Genomic DNA, 26,679 nt, shown 5'->3' with positions numbered 1-26,679 from the left:
TCTGTGTAGCTTTGCGCCTTTTCCCGGAACTCACTTGGTAGCCCAGGCTGGCCTCGAACTCACAGAGATCCGCCTGGCTCTGTCTCCCAAGTGCTGGGATTAAAGGCGTGAGCCACCACCGCCCGGCTTTGGATATGCATTTCTTACAACACAAACCCTGAACCCTGAGGAGCCCTGTTCGTTGAGAACCCCTCTTCAGACACAGCTAAGAAAGGGCCTCTGCAGCCCCCTAAACTGACAGCCCTGTGTCTCATCCCTCTCAACCCTCCACCCCAACCTGAAGTTTTCTTTATCAAAATTTAACTTTACCAGTCTGCTGTGATAGTCCCAGGCAGAGTCCACCCTTTCCATAGTGGAAGTGTGGGTCACTGCAACTGAAGTGTAAGGAGTGGGGTGGTTTTGTGGATGTGGATAGAAAAGAAAGTGTTTAGGCCAAAGCATTCGTTTCCTTTCTGATGTTTTCTGTGGCTATGCATGCCCTGTCTTAGTTGGTAGCCCCTCAGAGTCTGTGAGCTTCCTTCCGCCAGTTCCCTATAAGGGAGCGTGGTTCCGGTCAGGACTTTGTGGCGCTGTCCCAGGTAAACATTGCTCACTCCTGTCCACAGACACCTTGGACCTGAATGCAGAGGAGAAAGCCGTCCTGATAGCCAGCACCAAATCCCCCATCTCCTTCCTGAGCAAGCTTGGACAGACCATCTCTCGGAAGCGTTCTCCCAAGGTATGTGCACACAGAGTCACATTAATGTGGCTGCGGAGTTAATGGCAAAGGAAGGTGACCAGGCTAATGCTGTCTGTGTCTTCTTGTGGTGCAGGATAAAAAGGAAAAGGATTCGGATGGGGCTGGAAAGAGGAGAAAAACCAGTCAATCAGAGGAGGTAAGATTCATCTCGGTTTGTCAGAACTGATTGCTCTGAATTATCCTTTTTGGTTTAAGGGTTTGGGTTTGTGTGTACACATATGTGTTCCTGTGTGAGTTTATGTGCATCGTGTGTGTGTGTGTGTGTGTGTGTGTGTGTGTGTGTGTGTGTGTGTGTGTATGTGTGTGTGTGTGTGTGTGTGTACACATATGTGTTCCTGTGTGAGTTTATGTGCATCATGTATGTGCAGGTACCTGAGGTACCAGAGGGCATGGGGCTCCCTGGAACTAGAGTTGCAGGTGGTTGTGAGCTGTCTCCTGTGGGTTCTGGGAATAGAACCTGGGTCCTCTGCAAGAGCAGTAAGCGCTCTTAACCACTGAGCCATCTCTGGCCACCTGGTTTAAGTTATTAATTCTCAAATGGGTATTGCTAGACCTTTACGTCGTCATCTGTTGTGAGGGTTTCTCTGTGCTTTTGCCTCTGTTTTACTTTCCAGAAACTAGCAGGGAATGAGCACACACGTGTGCTCAGGCTTTCTCTCTGTGGAATCACACATTTGGCAAAGCACAGTGGCTTTGCTGAGATCTGGTGATGCCAGCACAAGTCTGTGTGCCCTGTGGTGCCCTGCATCCTGGCACCTTGCTGACTGCACATCAGAACGTTGCAGAGTGCTGTCTAGCAACCTGAAGCTGCCGTTCAGTTCCTGCCCACACGCTGAGAGAAAAGCATCGGCATCTCTGTGACCCGTCCTGATTCTTGGGTGCTTTCTGTTGGGCAGGAGGAGCCTCCCCGGAGCTACCGAGGAGAGAGGCCCACCCTGGTGAGCACCCTGACGGACAGGCGAATGGATGCTGCCATTGGGAACCAGAACAAAGTAAAGTATATGGCAACCCAGCTGCTGGCGAAGTTCGAAGAGAATGCGCCTGCACAGTCCACTGGTGTAAGGAGACAGGTGAGCTCAGCTTCTGGACGGGCCACGCCACAGACCCCGGCACTCGGGGGCCAGGCTTGCTCTTGTCTGAGTCTTGCACATTCAGGGCTGCACTGGCGTCCCCTCCCGTCTCAGGAGTCTATGACCAGAATCAGTAGAGGGATCTGAAAATTACTTGTTTGGATGAGTGTAAACACATGGATGTGTTCACACACATACCTACTGAGTTACAAAGGAAGCTTGTAGCTGGCATGGTGGTGTAAAAGCAAGGCTTGGGAAACTGCGGCAAGAAGATTGTGAGTTCAAGGCTAACTTGAGCTACATGATGGTACACTATCTCAAGAAAAGAAAAAGAAGAATATGACTTAATGAAGGAACTCTAAAAAGTATAATAGAGGTGATTAAGGCACCTACAATTCTATTCATTTTGCCACATTTCTTTCTGGGCTTTTTCTCAGAACATTCTTGTTTTCATGGTGGGGACCATTCCGAGGGCACACTTCCTTAGATTCCGCCTTTTGTTTTTGCCCACGGCCTACTCCTGTGTCTTCTCAGCTCACAGGCATCTGCAGAGTGTGTGTACACTGTGCTAGTCACTGTCTCCAACTGTGATGGGTGTTTCAGTTGCTTCTCCTGTGATAAGATATGAAGGTATCCATCCTTGCTTCTGTGAGCTAAGATTCTGTTCCGGGAATGTGAGCCATTTAGGTGGAGACTTATGGAGACATAAGTCACGTGTCAGAGTCCGGCAGCACCTGGCCTGGAGTGTCCATGTCACGTCTTGTCTCTCCCTTGCTCTGCAGATGTCACTAAGCCTCTTTAAAGAGAAGGGGCTCGCGTTTTGACTTCTCTCTGAAGTGGGTTACAGTGCTCCCTGATACCGAAGGAGCACCAGGACAGGGCACATTCTCTGTCTTCATCTTCTCTGCTCCCAGACCATGGCTCCCATGGGTCCGGAAGCAGCCATGAGTTTGCTCCTCATGCCGGGCTTTGGGCTAGTGTCTATGCTCCTGTCTTCCTGACGTGTTGAAGGCAGGGATGGTAGCATTCCCTGGAGCAGTGGAGGTTGCTGCGCTCTGCCAGCCCCACATCAGGAGGCCAGAGCGCCCTCCAGTGGAAGGTTGCCTCTGCAGGAAGTTTGCCTTCCTCTCCATGAGGGGATTAGTTTTCCAAATCAGATAATCTCTAGACCCCAGAGAATTCAGTTTGGTAAAAGGGTAGCAAGAATCACAGCTGCGGGGCCAGGCGGCAGTGGCACACACCTTTAATCCCAGCACTCGGGAGGCAGAGCCAGGTGGATCTCTGTGAGTTCGAGGCCAGCCTGGTCTACAGAGTGAGATCCAGGACAGGCACCAAAGCTACACAGAGAAACCCTGTCTCAAAAAACAAAAAACAAAAAAAATCACAGCTTGGTTTCCTCTCTTCACCCTCTTCTTTTATCCGTCCCTGTGTTTGCACTTGGTTTTGGGTTGGGGGAGGCTACTATCTTTCCTTTAATTTTTTTTTTTTTTTTTTTTTTTTTTTTGGTTTTTCGAGACAGGGTTTCTCTGTGTAGTTTTGCACCTTTCCTGGAACTCACTTGGTAGTCCAGGCTGGCCTCAAACTCACAGAGATCCGCCTGGCTCTGCCTCCCGAGTGCTGGGATTAAAGGCGTGAGCCACCACCGCCAGGCTATCTTTCCTTTATTAATGTAACTTTCTAAGGGTTAACTTAGCCTGCCCACCCCCTTACAGTTTACGGACAGATGTCTGTCCTCCACAGGTACCTTTTTCGTCTTCTCCTACCTTAATGTATTTTATTTTGTTTTGTCTCCATGTCCTGCCCCCACTCACGCGTGGCCTGTGTGTGTCACAGCCGACACAAAAGCGTGGGCTCAGCCAGCCGTCCCGCAGCCTGCCTGCGCAGGGTCGCCCTGCTCCCATCCCCCAGTGGAAACAGGTAAAAGAATTGCTAGGGTTTAGCACAGCCACTTCTGGCTTTCCACCCTGCCTCTGCTCCTGGCCTGCGTGAAAAGCTAGCTCGCCAAGGCAAAGCACTGCGCGAGTCCTCTTTGGAAACATTTGACAGACAGTGCTGGTCTTATTCTGTGGTTGCATTTACTCCCTGGGGTTCGAGGCGCCTCTTAGGAAGGCTGTTAACTCGGTATTGAAGGCAGCTGGCGTCACGTGGGAAGGCCATATGAGCCCTTGGGTCTTTGCTCTCGTGTCATTCCTGCCAGATTGGCCTTTCGGTAGCCTGTTTCTGTGTGACCTGTGTCATGCCTGAGAACGGGTTTGTGCCTTTCGTGTGAGGCAGAAAATATACCTGTGGAAGTAGTCAGGAGCTGTGGACTTGTTTCTTTCAGACCTATACAAAAATTTATGTTTATGGGTTGAGTTTTTTGATTTTTGGCCTTTTTTCTCTTTGGAATTTTGTCCACATCTTTCAGTGGGGGGGCTTAGGAGCTATGGCAGTAGCTCAGTGGGAGAACATTTGCCTAGCTTCATGAGGCCCGGGGCTCCATCCTTAGTGCCACCCCAAAACAACACACAAAAAACTTCTGGGGATTTCCACCAAACCTTTTCAGGACTCCTGGAAAACTGCTTATCTGACAGTCAGAACGCCTCGGGCAGAGGAGACTGGTCAGTGGGTGGGACGCGGCTTCCCGTGCGTCCCTACTGTTGCGGTTGAGCACTTCATTGCTGGGACAGGGTACTGGATGAGCATGTGTCACTTTGCTTGGGTAGGGTGAGCTGATCCTGGGTTCTCTTAGCTTCTCCGACAGTCCGCCCGCCTCACCAGCTCTGGTGTCTGGAAGTGCTGGGGAATGATGAGGTGGGTGTTACAGAAATTGCATTTTGAAGAAAATGCTCCTTTCTAACCTTGTAATAATATACACGTGGGAGGCAGAGCCCAGGAAGGGAGAGAGAGAATGTTGGATCAGCGTCCAGACTCACAATAGGAGCCAAACTTCCTGCCTCAGTAGGAGTCACTTCATAGAGGGAGGCCTTCTGAAAAATGCCATCAAGCATTTGTTTGTTTGTTTGTGTTTATCCTTTGCTCGAAGTCTGGATGGAAGGGAATGGGTGAGCTGGTTTGAAGTTCGGAAGTGTAAAGTCTTCTTCCCAGAGAAGGCCTGAGATAGAACAGAACAGCAGGAAGGTCGGGCGTCACCTGCAGGAGGGGACATGGGTGGCTTTGTGTGCGGCCTGTGCTGGTGCAGCTTTGTTGGGCTTCTGGGAAGGAGAGGGCAGTGTGTGTGGCTCAGAGAGCCTGCTGGGTGTTGGCCTCTGTCCTGGTGAAGATCAGTCCGGCAGCTTGAAAGGTCACCTGGAACCTGGTTATACCCAGGCTGCTCACGAAGCCCAGTAGCTCATAGCGTTACGCCGAGACCCGTGTGGACACTGGGTTTTCTCCTGCCTGTTGAGCTTGTCGCCTTCGGTGGAGTAAGATACCGGTAGCTGTAGCCCGTGGCGTGGAAGATGGTGTGAGCCTTGGCAGCCTCGAGCAGCAGAATGCTTTAGATCAGTAAGTGCTTTAGGCTTCCTCGAGTTGGGGATGACAGACTTCAGGGCCTGTAAGGCGGCACTGGCACACTGTACCCCACGTTTTGTCCCGGTGGAAGGTCGAATGCTCACATATCCATCATTTTTCAGCTCTACCTCATGGGTTTGGCCCTCTAGATGTATCTCCTGGAAGCCAGAGATGTGTTCAGACGCTCCCAAGAATGGGAGCTCAGAGCCCCGGCGCCTGGGCTGCTGCTGGCTGGTCACTCACCTCCGGTAGACAGCACCTCACTGTGACTCACTGTGTGTGTCTCTTGAAGTGGCTCCTACTGAGACGGGAGGCGTGGCAGGTGTGGCATCCATGGCAGAGTTGGCACGAGGTCCTGTTCCGACTTAGGTCATCGTGTAGAGTGGGGGGAAATGGCTCACAGCCCTGCTTGCCAGTGGTTTTGTGCTGTTCTTTCCAGTGTAAACACTGCGGCTCGTCCTTTGCCCTCCCTTCTTCCTTTTGATCTCAAAAGTACGTCCTGCAGATAAACTGCACATGAGCCAGCCTGGGTTTGGAAGCCGATTGTCATGGGAGGTGGGAACACACAGTGGAGATGTTTCTCTGACCTTATAGCTGCCCCAGGCCTCCCCACCCCCACCCTCTTCCCGGTACAGCAGGCTGGGTAAAGGAAGCTGAGGATCTTCTGGAAGGTACCAGAGAGGTCCAGGGTAACGTATGGCTGTTTCTCAAATACCGAGAAGCATCTTTCTTGAACCATGGGCCGACCCACAGAGAAGGATACATGTGGTACAGGCAGAACAAAGGATGAGCATTCAGTTAGGGCTCAATTTGTAGAGCCTGTTTCCTGGCATTTCTCTGTAGTTTTCAGAACTCTTGCATGTGAGTGAGGGGCTTAAGAAAGCGAGCCATTGATGGGACATGGCCACAGATGGCTTGGGGGAAACATGCTTTGCCCTGGTGTGACCTGGTGTGCGGAGGTCATGTGCTATCCCAAGTGGGCCCATCTGCCTTTTCTCTCTACTTACGATCAGATCCATTTCTGTGCCCCAACTTCTCTGATAAAGCCCTTGACCCTTGGCATTCGAGAGCACCACTCCCAAGTTCTCACCAGCTGTGAGGTTTAAGTCTCCGGTCCCACATGAAAGACAAAAGATTGTGATGGGCCACCCCTGAACACAGAGTGAGGTGCTGTGGAGGGTGGATGGTCAAGGAAGGGGGCTCTTGGGATGCTTTGCCAATGTGCAAATACTCCTCACCCCTCCCAGGAGCAAGCTCCACGAGGCCCCGTTTCAACGGTGTTCTTTCTTGTTTGTGTCTGTTGGTGTAAAAGCGACAGGAAAAGGAACGTGCTCGGACCTGCCCCAAAAAAGTGATCACTCTCTCTCCTCCCCCTACTCCACCTTCCTGCCGGGCTCGAAGCGTTCAGCAGGTGATCCTCTGCATGCTCTCTGTCCTGTCTGTACTCCCACTTACGCTGTGCATGTAGGGAGCCACCTCAGTAAACCCTCTTTTCGAGGCTAAGTTTTTAAAAGACCACATGTAGCAAAAGCAGCCTTCATTACTACAATGGAACTCTTCCTGTTGGGACCTCAGGACCGGGCCCTGTGCATTCAAATCCTGCATGTTCTAGTCTAGTCCCTATCATGGGAGGACAGCCAGAAACCAGAGCATAAGCTATACTCATCTCAGATCCAAGGCCCCTTAGCCCCAAGAAGTACACATTTCTGTAGGACCTCACTCAAAGTGGCCGTGTTTCTTTTGCTATCCTATGCAGTACGGTTCAGATGTGCACAAGAAAGCTTCGTATGGCCTCCCTGCATGGGTTTGGTTCCTTGTGACACTGGCAGCCTGTTCTCTGGCTCATAGAGCTCCTTCTAACCAACCCAGCCACCCTTTCCCACTCCAGGCAGATCACTGAAGAGCTGCATTGAGAGCCGCCGGCCACGTGGCTGTTGTCCCACACAAACACATGTTTATGGTGGACACACCTGTATAGTGTGCACAGAGAATGGCTTGCTGACCTTTGAGCTGAAGCTCTATAAAATAACAGGGCAAGATCGGTGGAAGGGTATTCTCATAATGAAGATAACGTACCTAAAAGATGACCACTAATGATGCATCTGGTGTTGCAGGCCTTCCTCACGCCCCCGGGCCTAAGAACTGAGACATGGTGGCTGTTGTGACTGCCCAGGGTCTTCTAAATAAGAGCTCGAAGTTTTGAGCATTTGTTCTGCCCCACACAGTATTTCAGCCAGGTCTCACAGTAACTGTGGGGCAGGGTCCACCATCGTCTCCACTTACAGTCTGAGGAATAGGGTGGAGAGGCCAAGGAGTTGTGCAAGACCACAGGTGAGCCACGGGCCCGAACTGAAGGGAGCCGTGAGAAGTCTGGAGGCAGGCTCTGGGCTCCTGCTGCCTGTGGCAACATGTCAAGGGTACTGGATGAGGGCAGCCACCGGGGACGTTAGCTTCCGTTTCCCAAGGATGAACGTCGCCAGTTATCCTTAGTGGGCATCATGGTCTTCCTGTCCCCATAATTACCATCTTAGTTCTTTCCTCCGTTCACTGAAGCAGCCCAGTGCCTATCCTTGGGTTTTCCACGATCTCACACTTGTCTGTTAACTGAGAGTGCTTTCAATCTCCACACTCTTCTCCCAGCAGTAAACTGTGCCTTGCTCCCAGGTTCCTATTTAGGGCCTCCTCCCCACCCCGGAGTTTCCTCTGAGCTCTGTCACGGTCCTTTGTTCATCCAGTTTCCATCTCCCCACCTTCCTTTCTGAGGTCTTGCTGTGGAACGCTTCCCTGCCAACCTGCCTTCCACTGCATGCCTCCAATCTTACGCCGCTGTGTGAAAGACATGTTTGTTCCACCTTCGTACTAACCGTGGTTCTTTGTCTGTGGAGGGGCCTCATTGGAGGCAGGCGGAAGGCCATACAGAACATTCCATGTCCCCGACCGTGGAATTTGATACAGGAGGGATTGTGGATAGTTGGGGAAATCTGGGGGTGGGGATATTCTTGCCTAAATTTCCCACTGTTACCTGGTAGGTCCAAATAGAGTTGGGATGGAGCTTAAGTTTCTACTTTGTTGCCAACAGATGTACAGGAATCTTCATGCTGGCAGCCGTGGCAAGCAGAATCCCCACCATGAGAGGGTAAAAAAGCATGAGCCTGTGGCATGGGAGGCTGAGAGCCGACAGTTGGGCACGCTGTGTGGTGGGGCAGAGGGAAGGGAGCATGGAGACCAGTCATTCTCCCCGCTTTTTGCTCACTTGTCACCTAGCCAAGAGCCAGAACTCTCCGCTAACAGCGTTGACCCACACAGGAGCATTAATGGCGGAGTGTCCGTCTGTAAAGCCTTCAGACTGGTTGCTCATCCTGGTGCTCTCGTTGTGACACCTGGCCCTAGTGGGTTTCCAGTTTGTTCTCCAATCCCATTCCAAGACCTTATCGCTTCTACCCCACAGTAGGTGCGATGGCTGAAAGGCTTTGAAAATCGGAGAGAAGTGGGAGAGGGAAGCCTCGGGACGGACAGACAGTGGATTGGACAGTCTTGGCTCTTGAAATAGAAATACTAAGAGGAAGTGAGGCTCTTGCCAGAGTTTGGGGAAGAAGGCAGTGGCGGGGCGGGGGTGCTTAGTGAAAAGCTGTAGTTGATTTCTTCTGAAAAACTCCAGAGGTGTCATCACGGGGCAGAATGGGCCATTGTGCCATTTGTTTTTCAATGAGCGTGATGATGAAGCCCCTCGCCTACTTATTCATGAAGATTTTGGCATTGATCCTATCCTTAAAGATCTCCAGTGAGCTGGTTGGTCATTTCATAGATGCCCTCTCCCTGCCTTTGCTCTCTGAGAACTGCGTTGAGGACCAAGCAGCAAGTCATGTCACGTCTTGCGTCATTAGCAAACAGATGTTAGCACCATCTTCTCTGCCCTTGGCAGGACGGGATTAGAGAGAAGTGGGATTGCGGTGGAGGTGGCCGACCTCCCTGCCCTCCTCGTCACCAGCTCTGCTTTACTGCTGCTTGGTAGGGGAGCTGGTGTGGACATGGCATTCATAGCCTCTTCCTTCTTCCCAGACCCTACCATAGTCCTGTCTATAAAGCAAGGGAGCAGGGTAGTGCCCTACATCGTGGAGAACGAACACTTAATGAGGTGTTGGTGGTTTTTAATAAACAACGTCTGAAAAGGAATCGGGGAAGTATGTTGGGTATAAGGGAGCTTGGCAGGAAACCGTGTGAGGTCCAGAACTGTGGTGCCCAGAGTCATAGCCCAAGTGACAATAAAACATGCAGGGAGTTGGTGTCTGTCGATTTCTTAGTGTGGGGCTCAGGCTAGATACTGGGGGTACTGCTTACTTCTCTCCCCATCTTCTCCCCACTCCATACCGCTGTTCATGCACGGCCTCACGCTGTAGCTCACCTTCACTCAGCCCCCCACTTTGACTGTCCCACATTGCAGCAGGGTGGTCACTCACCTCATTCCTTTCCGTGAATGTTAGCAGTCCACAGAGTTGTTGCTCCTTGTTCTGGGTTCAGATGACTGACCCCATCCAAGTGCTGAACTCAGGGCCAGGAAGCTGGCTGGATATCTGGAGCAGAGGGTAGGGAATTCCCAGACACCTGCCGCTCTGCCTGTCACTGAAGGACCAACCAAAATGGGAGTGCAGCGGGTCTCCTTGGAGCCTGGGCGGTACCTCTGTCCTTCCTGTCCTGTAAGGGTTTTATCCTGAGTGTGGTGGGAAATGAAGAAACAGTTGTCAAGGCTATCAGTCGCCTTCTCTCTGTTAGCTGCGTGGGCTCAGCGTTGAGGAAGACCCTGGATACTTGCTGCACCAGCTGAAGCCAGCCTCAGAAAGACAGGGGATTTAGATCTAGTCCCCGGATCACTGTTTGCAGTTTGTCTGGCTCCTTAGCAAGCAGAACTGCCCTGAGCACTGATCTTAGAAGGAGCGTACCTGAGTTCTGGCCATAGCGAGGCACGGAGGCCTTGGGCACTCTCCACAGGACAAGAGCATCCCCTGCCCTAGCAGAGGATGGTGAGGTTCCCAGTCCTGCTCTTGGCACTGTCAGGAGAGAAGCGGAATGGGTGTGAGATGTCTCTGCCAAGGAGCAATCCCTGCAGGTGAGCGAGGGCTCTGGGAGAAGCCAGTGTCTCCTGTCTAATAGGAGTGATAGCTGCAGAGGGGGTAACCTGGTAGGAGTACCGAGCCAAGGTGCCTGAGGCTTTCGTAGGTGCTCACAGTACAGACACAGGCTCCGGAGACAGTTAAGCATGGGGGAGGAGCAAGTGGGAAGCAGATGGGAGCCGTAGGTGCAGTGCGTTTGCTGCTGGGAACCGCAAGGCCTGCTCTCTCTACCATATACATGCACAGCTAAAGAGCCAAACCGTCTGAAACCCTAATTTCCTGTGTTTGAGGTGTGACTTTTAACATTTACTGTGCTCTTTTTCTCCACCTTTATTTTTATAGCCAGAGCCTGAGCCTTCGCGTCGATTTTTTGTTGACCAGTGGGAGCTCTCCCGTAGTCTCCGCTCCTCCACCCGCCCTGCCTCTCCCTCCTCTGACTCCCTCCGACAGGTAGCACGGCCTGGACTTGGCAAAACCATGTTCTCCTGCAGCCTCTGCTCACTCTGTTTCCACAGGTGTCACCCACCTGAGGGAGGCTGGGAGGTCTCCGCCTTTGCCTGGCTCCTCAGAAGCTGTGTGTGCACGTGGGTGTGTGTGTGTGCGCGTGCGTGTGCGGGCACGTGTGGGTGTGTGTTGCCACAGATGCCTATATTAAAGAGGCCACTAGCTTTCTTTGAGTGTTTTCACACATCACAGCCTGTCCGAGTGAACCCACTGTTAAACCACGTCCGATGTTGATAGCATTTTTCAACCTTTGGCCGAAGACTGTGTTTTTTCGTAGTCACGTGCTACAGAATCTGAACCTTTTCGTTACTAACTTTTCTGAGTAAAATAGTGAGCACACAGCATTCTTGGTGCTTCTTCATGTGTGGCATGAAGCCTGCTTTTCCCCAGTGACTCCCATCCGGTTCCGAGGAGTTTGTTAGCAGTGTGTGTGTGCGTGCACGGAAGCCTGTGCATGTGTGTGGTGTGCAGTGGGCTAAGCCTAACGGTTGCTACACTTTTGACTCCCGTCTGAGAGTGGGAAGAAGAAAACCATCTGCTTTCCATGCCAGAAGCAAACAGAACTTGAGCCTTCACCTCTCTGGGGGATGCTTCTCAGAGTTGCTACCTCACCAAGAACTGACAAATGCCTCTGCATGCGCAGCCCCGGCCGTGGCTGCCGAGGTGATGGTCTCTGGTCCTGAGTGTACACAGTGGGGCTAGGACTGCAGTGTGCTGGCACTTTGCCATCTGCTCTACAGGATGAGGGCGATGCGACTTTCCTTTGAGGGCAGCTCTCAGATGAGATCTTCTCTCATTTCTGCTGTCCTCTACCGGGTGTCCGCCTGTCTCAGGCCTGTCCTTCTCCAGGTATCTAATCTAAGAGACTGTGGAACTGGCAGGAAAAACAAATCCTAGGAAATCTCTTTAGTTGAATTGGAGAATGAAATGGATTGCTCAGTTCCAGCCAGGCTTTAGCTGAGCCTAGTGAGAAGTGTTTGTTCAAGTGTGTCTGTTCCCAGACTTAGAGAGTTGGCCCCGAGAACCTGGACATGCTGCTGCTTGGGCCGGCAGCCCTCTTACATGTGGCTCTGCAGGTCTGTCCCTTGAGGCCACTTACCGGGGGATTTGGCCGTCTTTGGGACAACTGCATCTGGATCAGAGTTGGTGACAAACTCTCCCACTTGGCTGGGAGCGTCCTTTATTTCCTGCCGTGAGAGGTGTGGCACCCTCTGTCTCCATCCAGAGTCCTGGCTCCCAGGTCTCTAAAAGACTACCCACAAAACTATAGTCCCAGGCCAGGATCCAGGCTGGGCCACAGGGTGTCAGGCCTCTGGTGAGCAGAGTGGCTCACCATGCAGACATGGGCGTTTTTCCTGTTCCTTTCTTCAGCATTGCCAAAAGGGGGACCGCATTAGTTTGATTTGTGTGTGTTGGGGGAAGAGGTTAGACTGTCTCGCTGTTTATGTAGTCCAGGCCAGCCCCGAATCCATGGCAATCCTCCCGCCTTAGCCTCCCAAGTGCTTGGTGTCCCACCTGATCTGGGAGAATTCTAGCCTCCACGTATGGGTGGATGAGCACTGTCTTTCTGCTCCCAAAGCCCCACCCCCCATATCAGTGGGGAAGCGACCAGAGGAGGCTTCTTCCCAGAGTGGTCAGCTGTATGGAGCAGACACTGTGGGTCTGGCTATGAGGCAGGGGGTCAACAGCAATGCCAGAACTCTGCACACCTGTTGCTCACATGGGACATTAACCTCTGCCAGAGTCTGCCTGGTTTCTTTCTCAGCCTGGGGTAGTCACCTCATTCACAGAGCCCCTTGGGCCTGCTCCTGGCTCTGTAGCCACCTTCCTGGTGTTGACCCCTCACACTCCGTGAGTCCAGGTGCAGGCCCTCTTTCTCCTCCGTGTTCACTGGACTCTTGGAGAAACCCGAAGGACCAAGTTCTTCCTGTGGAACACTGTCTCCATGACTGCTGCTCGTGCGTGTGCTGACCACCGTGTGGACGCTGGCACCAGCATTTTGCTCACTGCCCAGTTTCTGCTTGTGGGCACTGTGTTGGCATGGTTTGCTGTTGCACTGTGTATTCATTTTATACCTCTCAAAGATTTTTTCCCCCTGTCTTCTTAATTTAATTTTTATTCCTTCTCATTTCCCTTCATTTTGATCATTCTGTAATCTTCAACCAATAGAAGTATATAAAGATGTACACGGGCGGAGTGAGCTCATTGGCTGAGCAGATAGCCAATCAGCTTCAAAGGAAAGAGCAACCCAAAACCCTTCTAGACAAGAAGGAACTGGTAAGAGATATTCCAGGGGCACTGTCTCTAGCCACGGCACGGTGGTGAGCAGCCCTCGCCTGCTCTGAGGGCCTTGCTGATTTCTGTAGCCACGTGGATTACTACGTGGCAGCGTTCTTGAGGTGGTCTTGATTTTGATGACTACATTTCTAGAAATGTGGTAAATATTGAGAACGTTCTGCGGAAAAGCACTTTTCTCTTTAAAGATAGTCCCTCCGGGATTCAGGGGATGTGCACACGTGTGTGCACACATGAGCACCGAGTGTATGTATATTTATTCTATCTCCCAAGCAAAACTATGACAAACAGTTGGTTTGATTGTTAAGAAATTCTGAAGCCTTGGACTCTTCCTCACAGGCATCGCTTAGTTCTTGATCATCACGGGATTAGACCCTGGCTTGTACTGAGGGTCCTCGGGAGGGGCCTGTGGAGTAAAGCTACCCCGAGAGCTGCCTTTTGGGAAAGCCCCCAACAGAGCATTTGTAGTCATTTAATACCCACGGTCTGTGTCCACGTGACCCGCGTCGCCATCACCATGGAGGGCGCGTGTGGCCCTGGGAGAGGCCACACAGCCTGACATGCTCCTCCTTACCCACCCCACAGGGCTCCATCAAGAAAGAGTTCCCACAGAACTTGGGGGGCAGCGACACGTGCTACTTCTGCCAAAAGCGGGTCTACGTGATGGAGAGGCTGAGCGCCGAGGGCAAGTTCTTCCACCGAAGCTGCTTCAAATGCGAGTACTGCGCCACCACGCTGCGCCTCTCTGCGTACGCCTATGACATAGAGGACGGTGAGTACATCGGTCAAGTCAGCAGCTAAGTGTGACGCCTCTTTCTCCGCCCTTGCTGCACTCCTCTCTACACTCACCTTCTCAGCTATATCTTTCCCTTTTATTTTTAAAGTCTCAGACCGGGGGTGGGGGCGTGAGGGGTTGTTCGATTCCTCTGTGTAGCCCTGGCTGTCCTGGAGCTGGTTCTGTAGCCCAGGCTGGCCTCGAACTCCGAGATCTGCCTGTCTCTGCCTCCCGAGTGCTGGGATTAAGGGTGTGCACCACCACCTCCCAGCAGAATAATTCTGAGACTCTTTAAAAATATTTTTCCAGTCCCCAGACTGTCACAGCTCAGCGAAGGAGGTGATGCTGTGGTGGCACAGATGTCGTGCCCCGCATTTCACACACTCACTTTCTTACCTCACATGAGACCTCACATGAGTCTAAAGGGGCATAGTAAGGGTTCCTAGAACTCACGTTTCTGGCCTAAGGTTGATAACAGCAACCAAAGCAGATCCAGGCTTCTGCCTTACGGAGCAGATTGTAATGCCAGGCTTTGTGACCTCCCTCTGGCGTCAGCATCTCCTGGCCTGGGGCCCAGTTCTGCTGGTTAACTGTGGAGAGACCTTAGTTTCAAGGTGGAGAAATGTGCCAACAAATAACAGCCAACTTGTCATCCGAAGACTCCTTTTTTTTTTTAATAATTTATTTTATGTGCATTGGTGTTTTGCCTGCCTGTATGTCTGTGTGAGGGGATATCGGGTCCCCTGGAACTGGAGTTACAGACAGTTGTGAGCTGCCATGTGGGTGCTGGGAATCGAACCCGGGTCCTCTGGAAGAACAGTCAGTGCTCTTAACTGCTGAGCCATCTCTCCAGCCCCCCACCCCCACCCCCAAAGATTCTTAAGGGAATGGAAATGGGTGGCCAAAGGCATTTATGACTCCTGCCGCCATCCCTACAGGATGCCGAGGGATTCATGGGACATGGTTTAATTTAAGAATAATAAACCTAGGTGAATGGGGAAGGAAACTCAGTCCTCACAGGGATGATAGCAAGCCTGTGTGTCAATAGGTGGTCTGTTGACTGTAAAGGGACCAGAAGGTGATGGCAGAGGGAGCCCATATTAAGTCACCCCTGTCATACAGATCCTCCTAATAGCGAAACACAGACAGCCATGGCTGTCACCGAGCGGGCAGGAGTAAGTGGCGAACTCAACATGACCTTCCTGCACTGGCAGAGACACTGCTCCGGGAAGAGCTGAAAGAGTCACCTGGGTGAGGAAGGCAACCTGTTGGTATTGAGCTTTCCCTTCCACTCTCACGCATCGTTTCTCTGGGGACAGCACCTTTGACTCCAGGGAGAGGGATTGGCAGGTGGGCCCCACCTCAGCACTGCCCTTGATACTTAGGTTATTTTAGTCTTTTACCTTGGATGTGCCCAGAAGAAGATCCCTCATTCTCTTGAGGGTGTAGATGAAGTGTGAGTGTACCTCTAGGAACTTACCAGGTTGTGTTCATCAACTTCTGTCAACGTGACGAAATGCCTGAGATAATCAACGTATATAGAAAAGAATCATTTTGGCTCCGATGTGAAGGTTTGGGTCTGTGGCCTCTGGTCTGCTGCTCTCTGGCTGTGACTCGGTAGCACATTGCAGGGGTGTACAGCAGAGCAGATGTGCTCACCTCATTACCAGGAAGCCAAAGAGAGAAGAAGGGCCTTCATTTAACACACGGGCTGGCACATTGGATGGGAACGATACACACAGTTCACACGAGGCAAAGCACACTGATCACGTCTTCGTTCCCTAAGTTCACAGTTGGTGCCACAGGATCTTGCTTGAGCTGTCCCCTCCCTGGAATACACTTGCCTAGTCATGTTGTAATGGGCTAACCACCTTCCTGTCCCCACACGAGGTCTCCCCAGACCATGACGTGGCCACTGAGTTCTGGTCGCACCACTGACTGTGGTTGTTCCCACGGTGTTTACTGCTTTCTCCTCCCGAACCACGTGTCTTCTGCTCCGTCCAACTAAAGTGCTCGTCTCCCTTGACTGGAGACCCAGTGTCCATGGTACCCGAGTCGTTAAATGACACAGACAGTGGAGTAAATGCCGGTTCGCCTTGGGCCAGCCTGACGGATACCTGTGTCCCCCTTTCCATCACTCAGTTTGATTGTCAAGATGGCTTAAGCTAGACACTCCCCGGTCTGTCATTTTATTGGATCCTCTATAACTCGTGATTAATTCACAATGTTAACCTAGCTGACTTTCGTGAGACAGGAGCCATAGTGCAGTGGCAGGTGGTGTGGGCTCTGGAGCCAGTTTCCTGAGATGCTCTCTGTGGGGCATTTTGGCAGGCAGCTTGGCCTGCCTGTGCCTCACCCATGGAAGGATAGTAACAGTCCCTACGTGCCTCACTGGGTTGGTTGTGTGAGCACTGAATGAATGGATAGATGTAAAGCAGTTAGAATCATGTCTGGAACATAGTAAATGTTAGGTAAAAATTAGTGTGTGTGTATTTTTTTTAATTCATTTAAACAGCAAAAGTAATTAAATTGAGTTTGGGGAAGAAAATAAGAAACTACATTAAAACTAGGTATAGTGGCACATACCTGTAACCCCAGCACTTGAGAGGTGGAGACAAGGAAGATGAGGGGTTCAGGCTCGGGTGGGCTATGTGAGTCCGTACCTCCAAAAACAGAGAGAAGCATTAATGTTTATTGGAGCACACATAACGCATGCCTGTGATGGTGAACTGTTTCACTCTCCAAGGTAGGAGTTCTGTTCCTTTGCTGTGGGCGGAAGTGAGCCCTAAGAAGCTAGAGTCTGAATGGCTGCCGAGAGGTTGGCTTTACCTGAGAGCTCTCTTCAGCTGCGCCTTTGCATCGTGAACTACCTTCCTAGAGAAAACAGTTTTCTGGAATGTTCCTGGAAGCTCCCTTAGGGCTAGGATCTGAGCCTGGTTTCTGAAACGTAAACCCTTGTGTTTAGTTTTAATATGGAGCAGGAGCCGGAGCTGGTCAGCTGGGAGGAGAGTTTGTGATCTGCGTTTCTAACTTAGAAGGAAAAGTCCGATGAAAATGATGGTCAATGACTAGTGTTCTTGTAGTGAGCCTCGGGCCGTGGGGTGGCCCAGCACGGTGCCTGGGACCACGCTGATCTCCTCAGTTTGAGTCCTGGAGACCCACGTGGTGGAAGCAGAGAACCTTGGACTGCGAGTCGTTCACTGATCACATGTGCCCTCCCTTGCCTGCCTCCACAGACACACACAAGAAATAAATAAAAAAAAAAAAAACGTAAAACGTTCTTAAATTCTGACAATATACAAGCTTCATGATAAAAGTCAAGTCACTAAAGTGTAAACTTTAGAGTTATGTCTTCCTTCCAAATACTCTCAGAGATGGGGCTGGAGAGATGGCTCAGTGGTGAAGAGCACTGGCTGCTCTTGCAGAGGTCCTGAGTTCAGTTCCCAGCCCCCACATGGTGGCTCACAGCTGTCTGTAACTGAACATCCAGTTCCAGTGCTCTCTTCTGTCTCTGTGGGCACAGACATACTTGCAGGCAAGACATACATAAGGAAACAAAATAAAATTTAAATAGGCTCAGAGAAGTGCTTCCTTCAAGGTCACAGCTGTCCTCCTTAATGGCCCTGATCAACCTGACCTCAGTCACATGCCAGCCCTGGGGAATGGGTCCTGAGGTAGCTGAGGTTGACCAGTCTGGTCCGGTATCTTCCGTGATAGCCCCATCACTGTCCAGTGAAAGAGGATGGGTATTTCTTAAAGAGTGAAATACAAAACATAGAGGATGATCCGGGTCCTAATATATTTTATCTTCTATTTAATGGGGGGAGCTTCCCAAAAGAACGGAGTGGATTATTACAGATTATCTGAAAGGAGTCGTGGATAAGCTAAAAACAAAACAAAAGAAAAAAGTCACATAAATAAACTCTGCTCACCTGTAGAGAAGCAGACTGTGAAATGACGGCCTTTGCCCATCACGTGGCCCCACAGTGCCGGGTCTCCAAGTCCTGGCTGAGTGCCAGCAGCTGATGAGAAATCTGTTTAGGGAAATGTGACTAGTGTCTGAAGCCCGTAAAATTCACTGCGATTTTTTTTCACCATTGGCTTTAAATCTAAACTATCCAGTTACAGTCATTATTAAAGGCTTGGTTGTTAGCTGGTAGGTATTTGAAGGCAGCTGGCTCATCAGTGGGTTAATTCACAGATGGATAGATAAGTGAATGGCATTGTTGGGTTACGATGGAAACTTTGGGAGGTGGAACCTGGTTGAAAACTGTGGTCACAAGGATGAACCCTGGGATGATACAACTTGTCCAGCCTCTTCCCCTTTCCCCATGCTTTCTCTGCTTCTTGCCAGCTTGAAGGGAGTGTCTCCTCCCCCTCCACCTGCTCTCCACCATGATGCCCTGCAGGTCAGCAAAGCCCAGAGCAATGGGACCTAGTAACCTTGGACGGAGACCTCTAAAATCATGAGCCAAATAAGTATTTCTTCCTTTAAGTTGTGTTCCTGGGTATTTTGACAATGCTGACTTAACACAGTAAGAAAAGCAGATAAAGGAAAAGTCAACCACTTTAAAAAACGAAGAAAATATATAGGGGTTGCAGATGTCTCAGTGGGTAAGACCACTTGCTCTGCAGACATAAGGTATTCAAAGACTCTCTAAGATTCCATTAGGATTTCACAGAGGTGAGAACTAGTGGCTGGCTGTTCTGCTTCTCTGATCCTTCAGCTTTCACCCTGATCTCTGGCTCTGGGTTTTCTATTAATAAGACCATCTAAGATTCGAACAACAATGAGGATCTGAGTTTGAGTCCCCGGTACCCACATAAAAATGCCTGGCATGGTTGCACATCCCTGTAAACCCCCAGCCTGAGGAAGCAAAGACAGGCAGACCCTGGGAGCTCCCTGGAAGGTAGCTGAAATGACAAGCTTCCAATTCAGTGAGAGACCCATCTCAAGGCAATAAAACAGGAAGTTTTAGAGGGGCATACACCCTGGTTTCCGCTCGTGCACGTGCACACACAGCACAGGAAGATACACCGGATCACCAGGGAAGGGGAGAGGGAAGAGCAGCCGCTCGCCTTGTTTCCTTTGACCGTCCGTCCCAGGGTTTACCTTTGTTGATGTTGTTCTTGGCAAATGGTAAGGGAAAGCAGGCAGCTCCTGAGGCAGCCTTTCTCAGGACGACGGGGCTGATGCTGAAGAGCTTTCACACCTCAAGTTAGAGAAGAGATTCGGTTTATTTGACTCTTGGTTCATTCTAGCACACTTGTGTTGAAAAGGGAAATGGGTCTTTCAAATGCTTTTTTGGCCTTGCTCGCCTCGGGAGATAACATCACTTTAGGTAAGACCCAGTAAATACATGTAGACAGGACCGAAAGTCCTAGGAAATCATGGTTAGCCTTGGTTATATTGAAACACATGCCTGAGTTTCATTCTGTTTATTTAGTCTGTTTATGATCCACCCACGGGGTGTGTGTGTGCGCGCGCGCGCATGCGCGCTCGCGTCCGAGTGCGAGTGTGCATGTGCATAATAGGCATGTATAATACCACACCCGTGTGTAGAAATCAGAGAACAACTTTGGGGAGTCAGTTATTTCCATCCACCTTGTTGAGGCGCGGTCTCCCTTCCTGTGTCTGCTGCTGCACTGCATACTCCCGGGTAGCTGACCCTCAAGCTCCTGGCCGATTCTCCTGTCTCCGCCTCCTGTCTGTCCATAGGAATGCTGGGATTGCAGATTCCCACCACCACGTCCTGGGGATTGAAGTCAGGTTGTCCTGCCTGTGCGCAGCCAGCTCCTTTACCTCGCAGCCATCTCTTGCCCCTTGTATTATTTTTAGCACACTGTAGGGTTGCAGCGTGCTTTGGACTGGCCGAGGCTAGTGACAGGGAGGGTGGGAGTCCACGGTAGTGGAGGGGAGCAGAGACAGTTCTGTCAGAGTTAGTAACTGGCACCGCCCTAGCCCTTGAAGCCTTCCTGCCTCCACCCTGCACTTGTATTCATTCTTGCCCTCCCCAGAAATGCCGCTGCGGTCCTCATGTGACCACGTCTTTGCCCTCACACACTACTACTTTGTTTGCTGGCTCTGTCATGCAAGCCTCACATCTTTGCTCTGGGCACTGATTGGTGGTGACCCAACAACCTTCACACACCCAAAGAGAAAGACCTCTGCATCAGACACAGGGAGAGAAGGCCGGGGCCGGCCTTTCTGGATTGTGGGGGGAGCCGGGAGCTGTCGGGGAGAGGGGGTAGGAGTTATGAAATCCCGTGGCCAGCAAGCCAAGTTCGCCATTGTGGCATATTGCTCACTCCTCTTTTCCCGGCGTCTTTCTGTCCGCAGGCAAATTCTACTGTAAGCCGCACTACTGTTACCGGCTATCTGGCTATGCGCAAAGGAAGAGGCCAGCAGTGGCTCCTCTGTCTGGAAAGGTAACTTGCTGTGAGTGGGACTGTCAGAGTGCCGCCTGTCCCATGAGCGGGCTTGAGAGGAACTGCAGTTGGCCGGATGCAGACAAGCCAGGTTTACAAGCTTCTAGTGATGCCACTCTCAGAGACCATGCTCTGGGCTTATTCTGAGCAGAAAGGCGCCCTGCTGCTCACCGTAACTAACTGTTCCTTCCCAGAGGTCAGAGCTCTCTTCCTTGTAGCTGGAGAATAGGCAGCCCCAGGAGTCCCCTTCCTTTCCTCAGGCCCACAGCCCAGGCATCTGAGGGCCAACCCCTGCTCTCCATCCTGAGGAGACCAGACTGCCATAGCTGCTCTACCTGATGCCCCTTGACCTCTGCTTCCATGAGTTAGTATCTGAGCCCTTGACTTTTTTTTGCTTCAATGGGAGTGGTCTGTTCTTGTTTTGTCAAGGTGGCCTGAGTAATCCCTTCACTTCATGGACAGCACTTCGGCAGCATACAGCAGAGGGATGGTGGGAAGAGGTGTACAGTGGCCTTTTGCATCCATGGAGTCCATCCTAGGTCCCATGCATGGAGGGAAAATACTTCTGTACTGGATCTGTGCAGACTCTTCTGTCCTCTAAGCAATACAGTATAATAACCCTTTACTCTGATAGTAGTTACATTGTTATGTAAGTCATCCAGAGAGCATTTAAAGTTGGCAAGAGGATGCATATATGTTATATGTCAGTGCATCACAGATTTTGATATCTAAGAGGATCAAAGACTTCTTTCTGAGGAAGGCCTCCGCTGTGAGGAATACAGTAGACAGACAGAGTAGCCAGTCTCGGGGTCACTGCCTGCTGAGTCCGAGGGTTGCAGTTGGAGTCACTGTTCTTTTTTCCTATGGACTCTTCTAGGACGCCAAAGAACCCCTGCAGGATGCCCCCGCTGCAGATGCAAATGGACTGGCCAGCGTGGCCGCCAGCGCAGCTGAGAGAACTCCAGGTAGCCTCACTTCCTTGTTTGGCTGGGTGGTGCATCACTCCCTCGGCCTCTGTGACAAGGCCAAGGGGATGAGTCAGCACCTCCAAAGCAACATTTCTTCAATTGGGCATCAAGTGGCCCAGAACCCCCTGGACTCCTTTTTCATGTGTCAGCTGCTGGCCTTCGGGGTCCCCTTCCTCTACGGCCTGTCGGAGGTTCTGGTGCAGATTGGAGGGGAGTTCCACTGGCAGACTGTGAGCCAGTGATGGTGCAGTCTGGTAAGTGGACTTACCCCACACTCCCAAGGCACACCGAGGTACTTGGTGCAGACCCCGTAGGTAAACAGAAACCCCCAAGAGGCTGCTATGTCATTGACCCAGGGAAATCCCAGAGCCGTAGGCTTCTGCTGTGTGACTCCTGTGTAGGGCCTGTTTCTCCATGTCTCAGAGAAAACTGTGGCCCACAGTGTGAATGTGTTCACTGTAACTTGAAGTTTTTGCATCCCATTCCCCAGCTCTGTGTCCAGATCGTCCATGTGACAAGGACCACCCTCTCCTAATCACTTTAGGCATCTGAGTTTCCAGTGAGGGTCAAGACCCCTTGTCCCACTCTCTTAACCACTTCCTGTGTCAAGAGCTCAGCGGTACCATCCTACCTCAGACCTCAGAAAACATGCCATCTCTGTCCATTGCAAGGTAGAATGGGGAGTGTCAGGAACATGAGGCCTGTAGAGAATTGTCTTGTTTTGTTTTGTTTTTTTCCTTATAATTTCCCCATCTGCCCTTGTAAAACTAGCCACAGTTCTGTATACTGCTGAGAGGTCCTGAGTCCCCTGTGGTGGCCCCAGGTGTCTCTCATGGGTTGCTCTTTATGTGTGAAGTCTCTAGCACTATATTTATGTATGTCACACATTTTCTCTTGTTTACAACAAGTATATATTTTTATCTTATTTTATATTTTATTTTTTGTGTGGGGTATTTGAGATAGATTCTCATTATATAGCCCTGGCTAAAACTGGATGTATAGACCAGGCTGGCCTCAGATTCACGGAGATCCACCTGCCTCTGCTTCCCAAGTGCTGGGATTACAGGTGTATGCCACTATGCCCAGCAGCAAATATATCTTACACAGCCAGGTACAAACTCAAATAAAAATGAAAGATTGTTGGCCAATGCCAGAACCCACTGAGGAGCTTATGTATACTTTCCATGATGGAGGAGTATTTTCTTAGCTTTGAAGTAGAGCTGCTTCTGTTGATGAAGTCAGGAGTGGACACAGCCTTTGGGCACTGGTACCAGAGGAGGGAGAATGTGCCTGCGGCTTGGCAGGCGCACTGTGGGGGTGGGGGGTCTGTTAAGCCTCCAAGGCACAGAAACCCCAGCCAGGTCTAGTGAACTTGACTGCCGCTTTTCTGTGTTCCCTTCTCACGCTCTGAGGAGGCGGAAGCTTTTAGGTGCTCTCGTGGTGGGACTCACAGTTTATAACCAGACTTAAGCCAGGCGTGAGTTTGAGCCCTGTGAAGTCTGTCAGCCCTTGGTAGTATTTCTCAGGAGTTGACACTCCAGAGCACACACTGGCAGAGAAAAGTACGCTGGCCCCAGACACAACTTTGGCTTTACCCCGGAATGTGCATGTGATCGGGTGACAGCCCCGCCTAGTCAGCTTGCCAAGGAGACCGGCTACTCAATCAAAGTTGCGCTTTCCCCACGGGTGAAGGGCACAAGAGCATTCTTTTAAAAAGAAATATCAGTGGTTTTGCTAACTCTCCTGACTTGTTCATTTTGCCTCTCTGCCTGTCCAACGAAAGCTTAATGGGTTTCAGGTTTTTAGGGCACTCTAAAGAATTAAGGGATCCATAGATAAGGAGAAGAATGCTTTATAAAACACTGAGAAAATGGGATTTGCCAGTGTGGTGAAGGAATCAGAACAACAGAGAAATGGCCTGAGGTAGAACAGGCTTTCAGAACAGCAGGAGAGGGTGAAGAGTCGGTGTCCAAAGTATCCCAGGCTGAATGTCCAAAGGGAGCGAGGCTGGCTCTGTACCCTACCCCAGGGTTAGGACTCCCTGCAATGGGAAACCCAACTCACGGTTTGGAAATCACAGCCCTGAGTCCTGAACATGCTCAAATCCGTAGCACTTGCCCTTGAAAAGGACTGGGAAGGGGGACAGGATTCTGAGGGACATTTTAGAGTTGCCATGCAATAGGTTTCTGTTTCCTCTGTGGTAGAAATGCCTTCTTTGAATCCCACACTAGCTTTGAGTGCTTGACTAAATATCCTCCCGAAAGGTTCAGACAAAGCCCAGTGCCTCAGGCTCCCAGAATGTGTCACAGAAGGGTTCTTAACCTGGTCCCTGTTCTGTCACATGGGGGCTGCCCGTGCTCCCCGGGACCCACCGTGGAGGAGGAACAGGAAGTGCCAGGCTGTGGCCAGCGGCCCCTGCACACCTGGTCCTGCACGCCTCTCCCTTCTTCCCCTTAGGCAAGAATTAGTGCTGTTGCAAAAGCAAAGGAACAGCCAGAAAAATACCCCCAAATAACAACGTAACCCCCCCCCCGAAACCTCGCATAGGCCCGACGGTAACCTTGTCTCCCGCTGCTGCTTGACGCGCTGTTTGAGACGCTGTTGACAGGATTTCTGTTTGTACTGTGCTTTTAATATAGAACTCCTTCTCTTCTCGAACCTGTAACTGCTTTGTTTCCAAGCTGCCTCTTCTCACTGCTGCAGATCAGTGGGCCTGGCACAGATTTCCTTACCCTGGCCTCACGGTACCTGCCTGGAGTTTAGGAAGCGTCTGGACAACAGGCAAAGAAAAACCGGGATGGGATGGCTGTTCTCTTGGATGCGAGCCCTTGGTTGCAAGTGGTTCCTTTCTTGGGTAGAGGAATCCCATTATGCAGAAGCAAAAGTGAGGCACAGGGCACGTGGGCGGGAAGGGAAAACGAGCCCTTCTTCTCCCAGTGCGCAGTGTCTAGAACATCTGCGGTGCAGAGCACAGAGAGCAGGCGGAGGAGCATGCTCCCCCGTCACCTTGTGAGGAAGAGTGTCTTTCCTGGAGAAGCTGTAGTTACAAGTGGCACTGGCCTGTTCCCTGGCCCCAGACACTCTTCACATGGTACATGGTGCCCATTGGCTTCCATGCTTGAATCTCGGTAGGCTGTTAGGAAACGCAGCCATTGTCCACACTAGCCAGAATAGCCACATGCTACAAAGAATGCCACTCTGCCTGATGGGGAGGCCAGGGATCCTCTCATGGCTTCCTAGGGCCTCGTCCCTTCTAAGCCTGCTGTAAAACCCAGCAAAGGAAACACTCTGAAACAGCTGCCATCTTGTCTGCCTCCCCAACCCGCCCAGTAGAGCCAAAGCTAAGCAGTGGCACTGAGTGAACATTCGTGTATGCCAACCTCTCTCTGTATGTATATCCGTGTATCTGTATGTGTATGGCTTTAAGTTCAGTGTATAGGTAGATAGTATTTATATATACTATGCCCTAAATGATAACAGTGAGACTGTTTTTAAAGTTACTTGTTGATCTGAAAGCCATAGGAGCTTTTTCTGGAAGCTTGCCCCGGCTTGACCCCAGCCTAGTCAGCGTTCCAAGAGAGCTCATCAGCGAGGCGTAGCCATGGGGCTGGGTCTCTCAGAAGATGGGTGGTACGGACCCCTAAACTCAGGTAATCAGTTCTCCTCGTCAGCCAAGCAGTAGTCTTGCTGGTAGGGGGACCAGAGACTCAGACTCCTAACTTCCCTCAAGTCAACCTGTGGCTCTGCGGACTCCCCTGGAGCTGGGTCGCTTCCCGCTGTCCTGGCGTTCACTGTGCCTGGCTGCTTCCTGCAGCACAGTGGCATCGTCCTAGGCCCTCTGTGCCACTGAGAACGGGCCAGGGAAGTAAGGAGTTCACTTTTAACCACGCTACCATTCTCTTGGGGTGAGGCGGTGGGGGGGGGGGGGGCAGCAGACAATGCCCAAAGCTAAGGTACATAGAAGCCAGAGTGGGGAGGATTAGCTGTGCCAAGGAACACTTTGCCTGTCCTCTCTGATCTTCCCTAAAGCTTTTAATTTGCCCGTGTTTTTAATCTGTGCTATTGTGAGTTTGTGGGTGTGTTGCTTTGTGAGTTTTTAATTTAATTGTGTAACTTTGTGTTTGCCGTTACTGTGAAACCAAGGTGTTGTGCGCTAAGGTTTTTTTGGTTTCTGTTTTGTTTTTGTTTTTTTTAACAAATGTTACATTCTTATTTAAGAGAATAAATTCCAAACAATCTTCAGGTTTCTGAGTTTTTCTTTTCTTTCTCTTTTTCCTGATTGGAGTGTGGGAAAGGGGAAGCCCAGGCAGGTGTGGGGCATGTGCTGTGGAAGCCACTGTTCCTCAGGGCCCTCCCTCACTCATGCTGAGGATAGGGATAGCATAGATGGCTATGGGGACCAGGTTGTTCACAGAGTGTAGAGTCCTGTTAATGAAGGACCTTGTGCAGGGTGTGGCACGATGCAGGGTGTTTGGCTCTGTAGGAACTGTAAATAAAGAGCAGTAAGAGCCTCTCACCCATGTGTCCCCTGTTAAGTGAGCCATCGTGAGGGACCTCAGGCTAGGCAGACGGATGAAGGATACATTTCCACACAGAGCCCAAGTCTGCCGAGGGGACATAGTTAGCGCCAGGTGCTGTCCTCGGAACTAGGACCAGTTAGATGTCTTCCCTCTCTGTAGATGCGCTTGCTCAGGTGGTGACTGGGATCCTTGACAAGTCACACTGGGATCCCTGTTCTTTGCTCCCCAGCTGGAGTCTCTCCTCAGCTGTCTGAGGAGGGACCTGGCTCCTGAGTTCTGTTGCCCAGTGTCGTTGGGCTGTCCTCAAGCCTGGCGAGGCCCGCCTGTCCTCCTCACACAGCGCTGCTAACCGAGTAATAGTGACACTTCCGGCCATCAGCGTGCCAGCCATGGGAACACAGGCCAATGGGATCAAAAGTGTGCGCCTTGGTGGTGAAGTACTCTGTACTGAGTTTACCCGTTGGGAAGTCTGGGTGTTGTTCCTTGCTGACATCTGTCCGCCCAGCAGCAGACCTCTGGGAAGTTGAGGAACATTAGGCGTCTTTGTGGAGTGGAGCATTGGGCCAGGGCCCTCCCTGGCACACTCGCATGCTCCTGTCTCCCTGAAATAGTGTTCTTGTGCTTTTGAAAGGAAGAGAGAGATGGCAGGTACAGGACTGGCCAGAAGCCAGTGATAAAGAGAGGCAGTATACATGTGTATGGTCTTCAAACTCTAACCCTTAGCCGCCCTCGCCATCCCAGACCTAGTCAGAAGGCCATTGCCAGTAGGGCCATGTGCT

At 51.1% G+C, this 26,679-nt stretch overlaps 1 protein-coding gene across 13 annotated transcripts in view; it reads left to right on the top strand.

The window, feature by feature from the left end:
• The window catches only part of Mical3 (microtubule associated monooxygenase, calponin and LIM domain containing 3), a 211,163-nt gene that overhangs the window by 115,773 nt on the left and 68,711 nt on the right, over window positions 1-26,679 (top strand). For all 13 annotated transcript variants that reach the window (XM_052721450.1, XM_052721448.1, XM_052721446.1 and 10 more), the window contains 6 exons: window positions 606-718; window positions 813-875; window positions 1,636-1,809; window positions 13,794-13,980; window positions 20,324-20,412; window positions 21,290-21,377. In XM_052721450.1, the coding sequence (XP_052577410.1) occupies window positions 606-718; window positions 813-875; window positions 1,636-1,809; window positions 13,794-13,980; window positions 20,324-20,412; window positions 21,290-21,377 (714 nt within the window). The remainder of the gene's footprint in view (window positions 1-605; window positions 719-812; window positions 876-1,635; window positions 1,810-13,793; window positions 13,981-20,323; window positions 20,413-21,289; window positions 21,378-26,679) is intronic.

The sequence above is a fragment of the Peromyscus californicus genome, unplaced genomic scaffold (assembly GCF_007827085.1).
Source record: "Peromyscus californicus insignis strain IS unplaced genomic scaffold, ASM782708v3 Scaffold_6__1_contigs__length_162567912, whole genome shotgun sequence".
Lineage (NCBI taxonomy): Eukaryota > Metazoa > Chordata > Mammalia > Rodentia > Cricetidae > Peromyscus > Peromyscus californicus.
The sequence above is the reverse complement of the archived record's forward strand: the minus strand, read 5'-3'. Positions and strand labels throughout refer to the sequence as shown.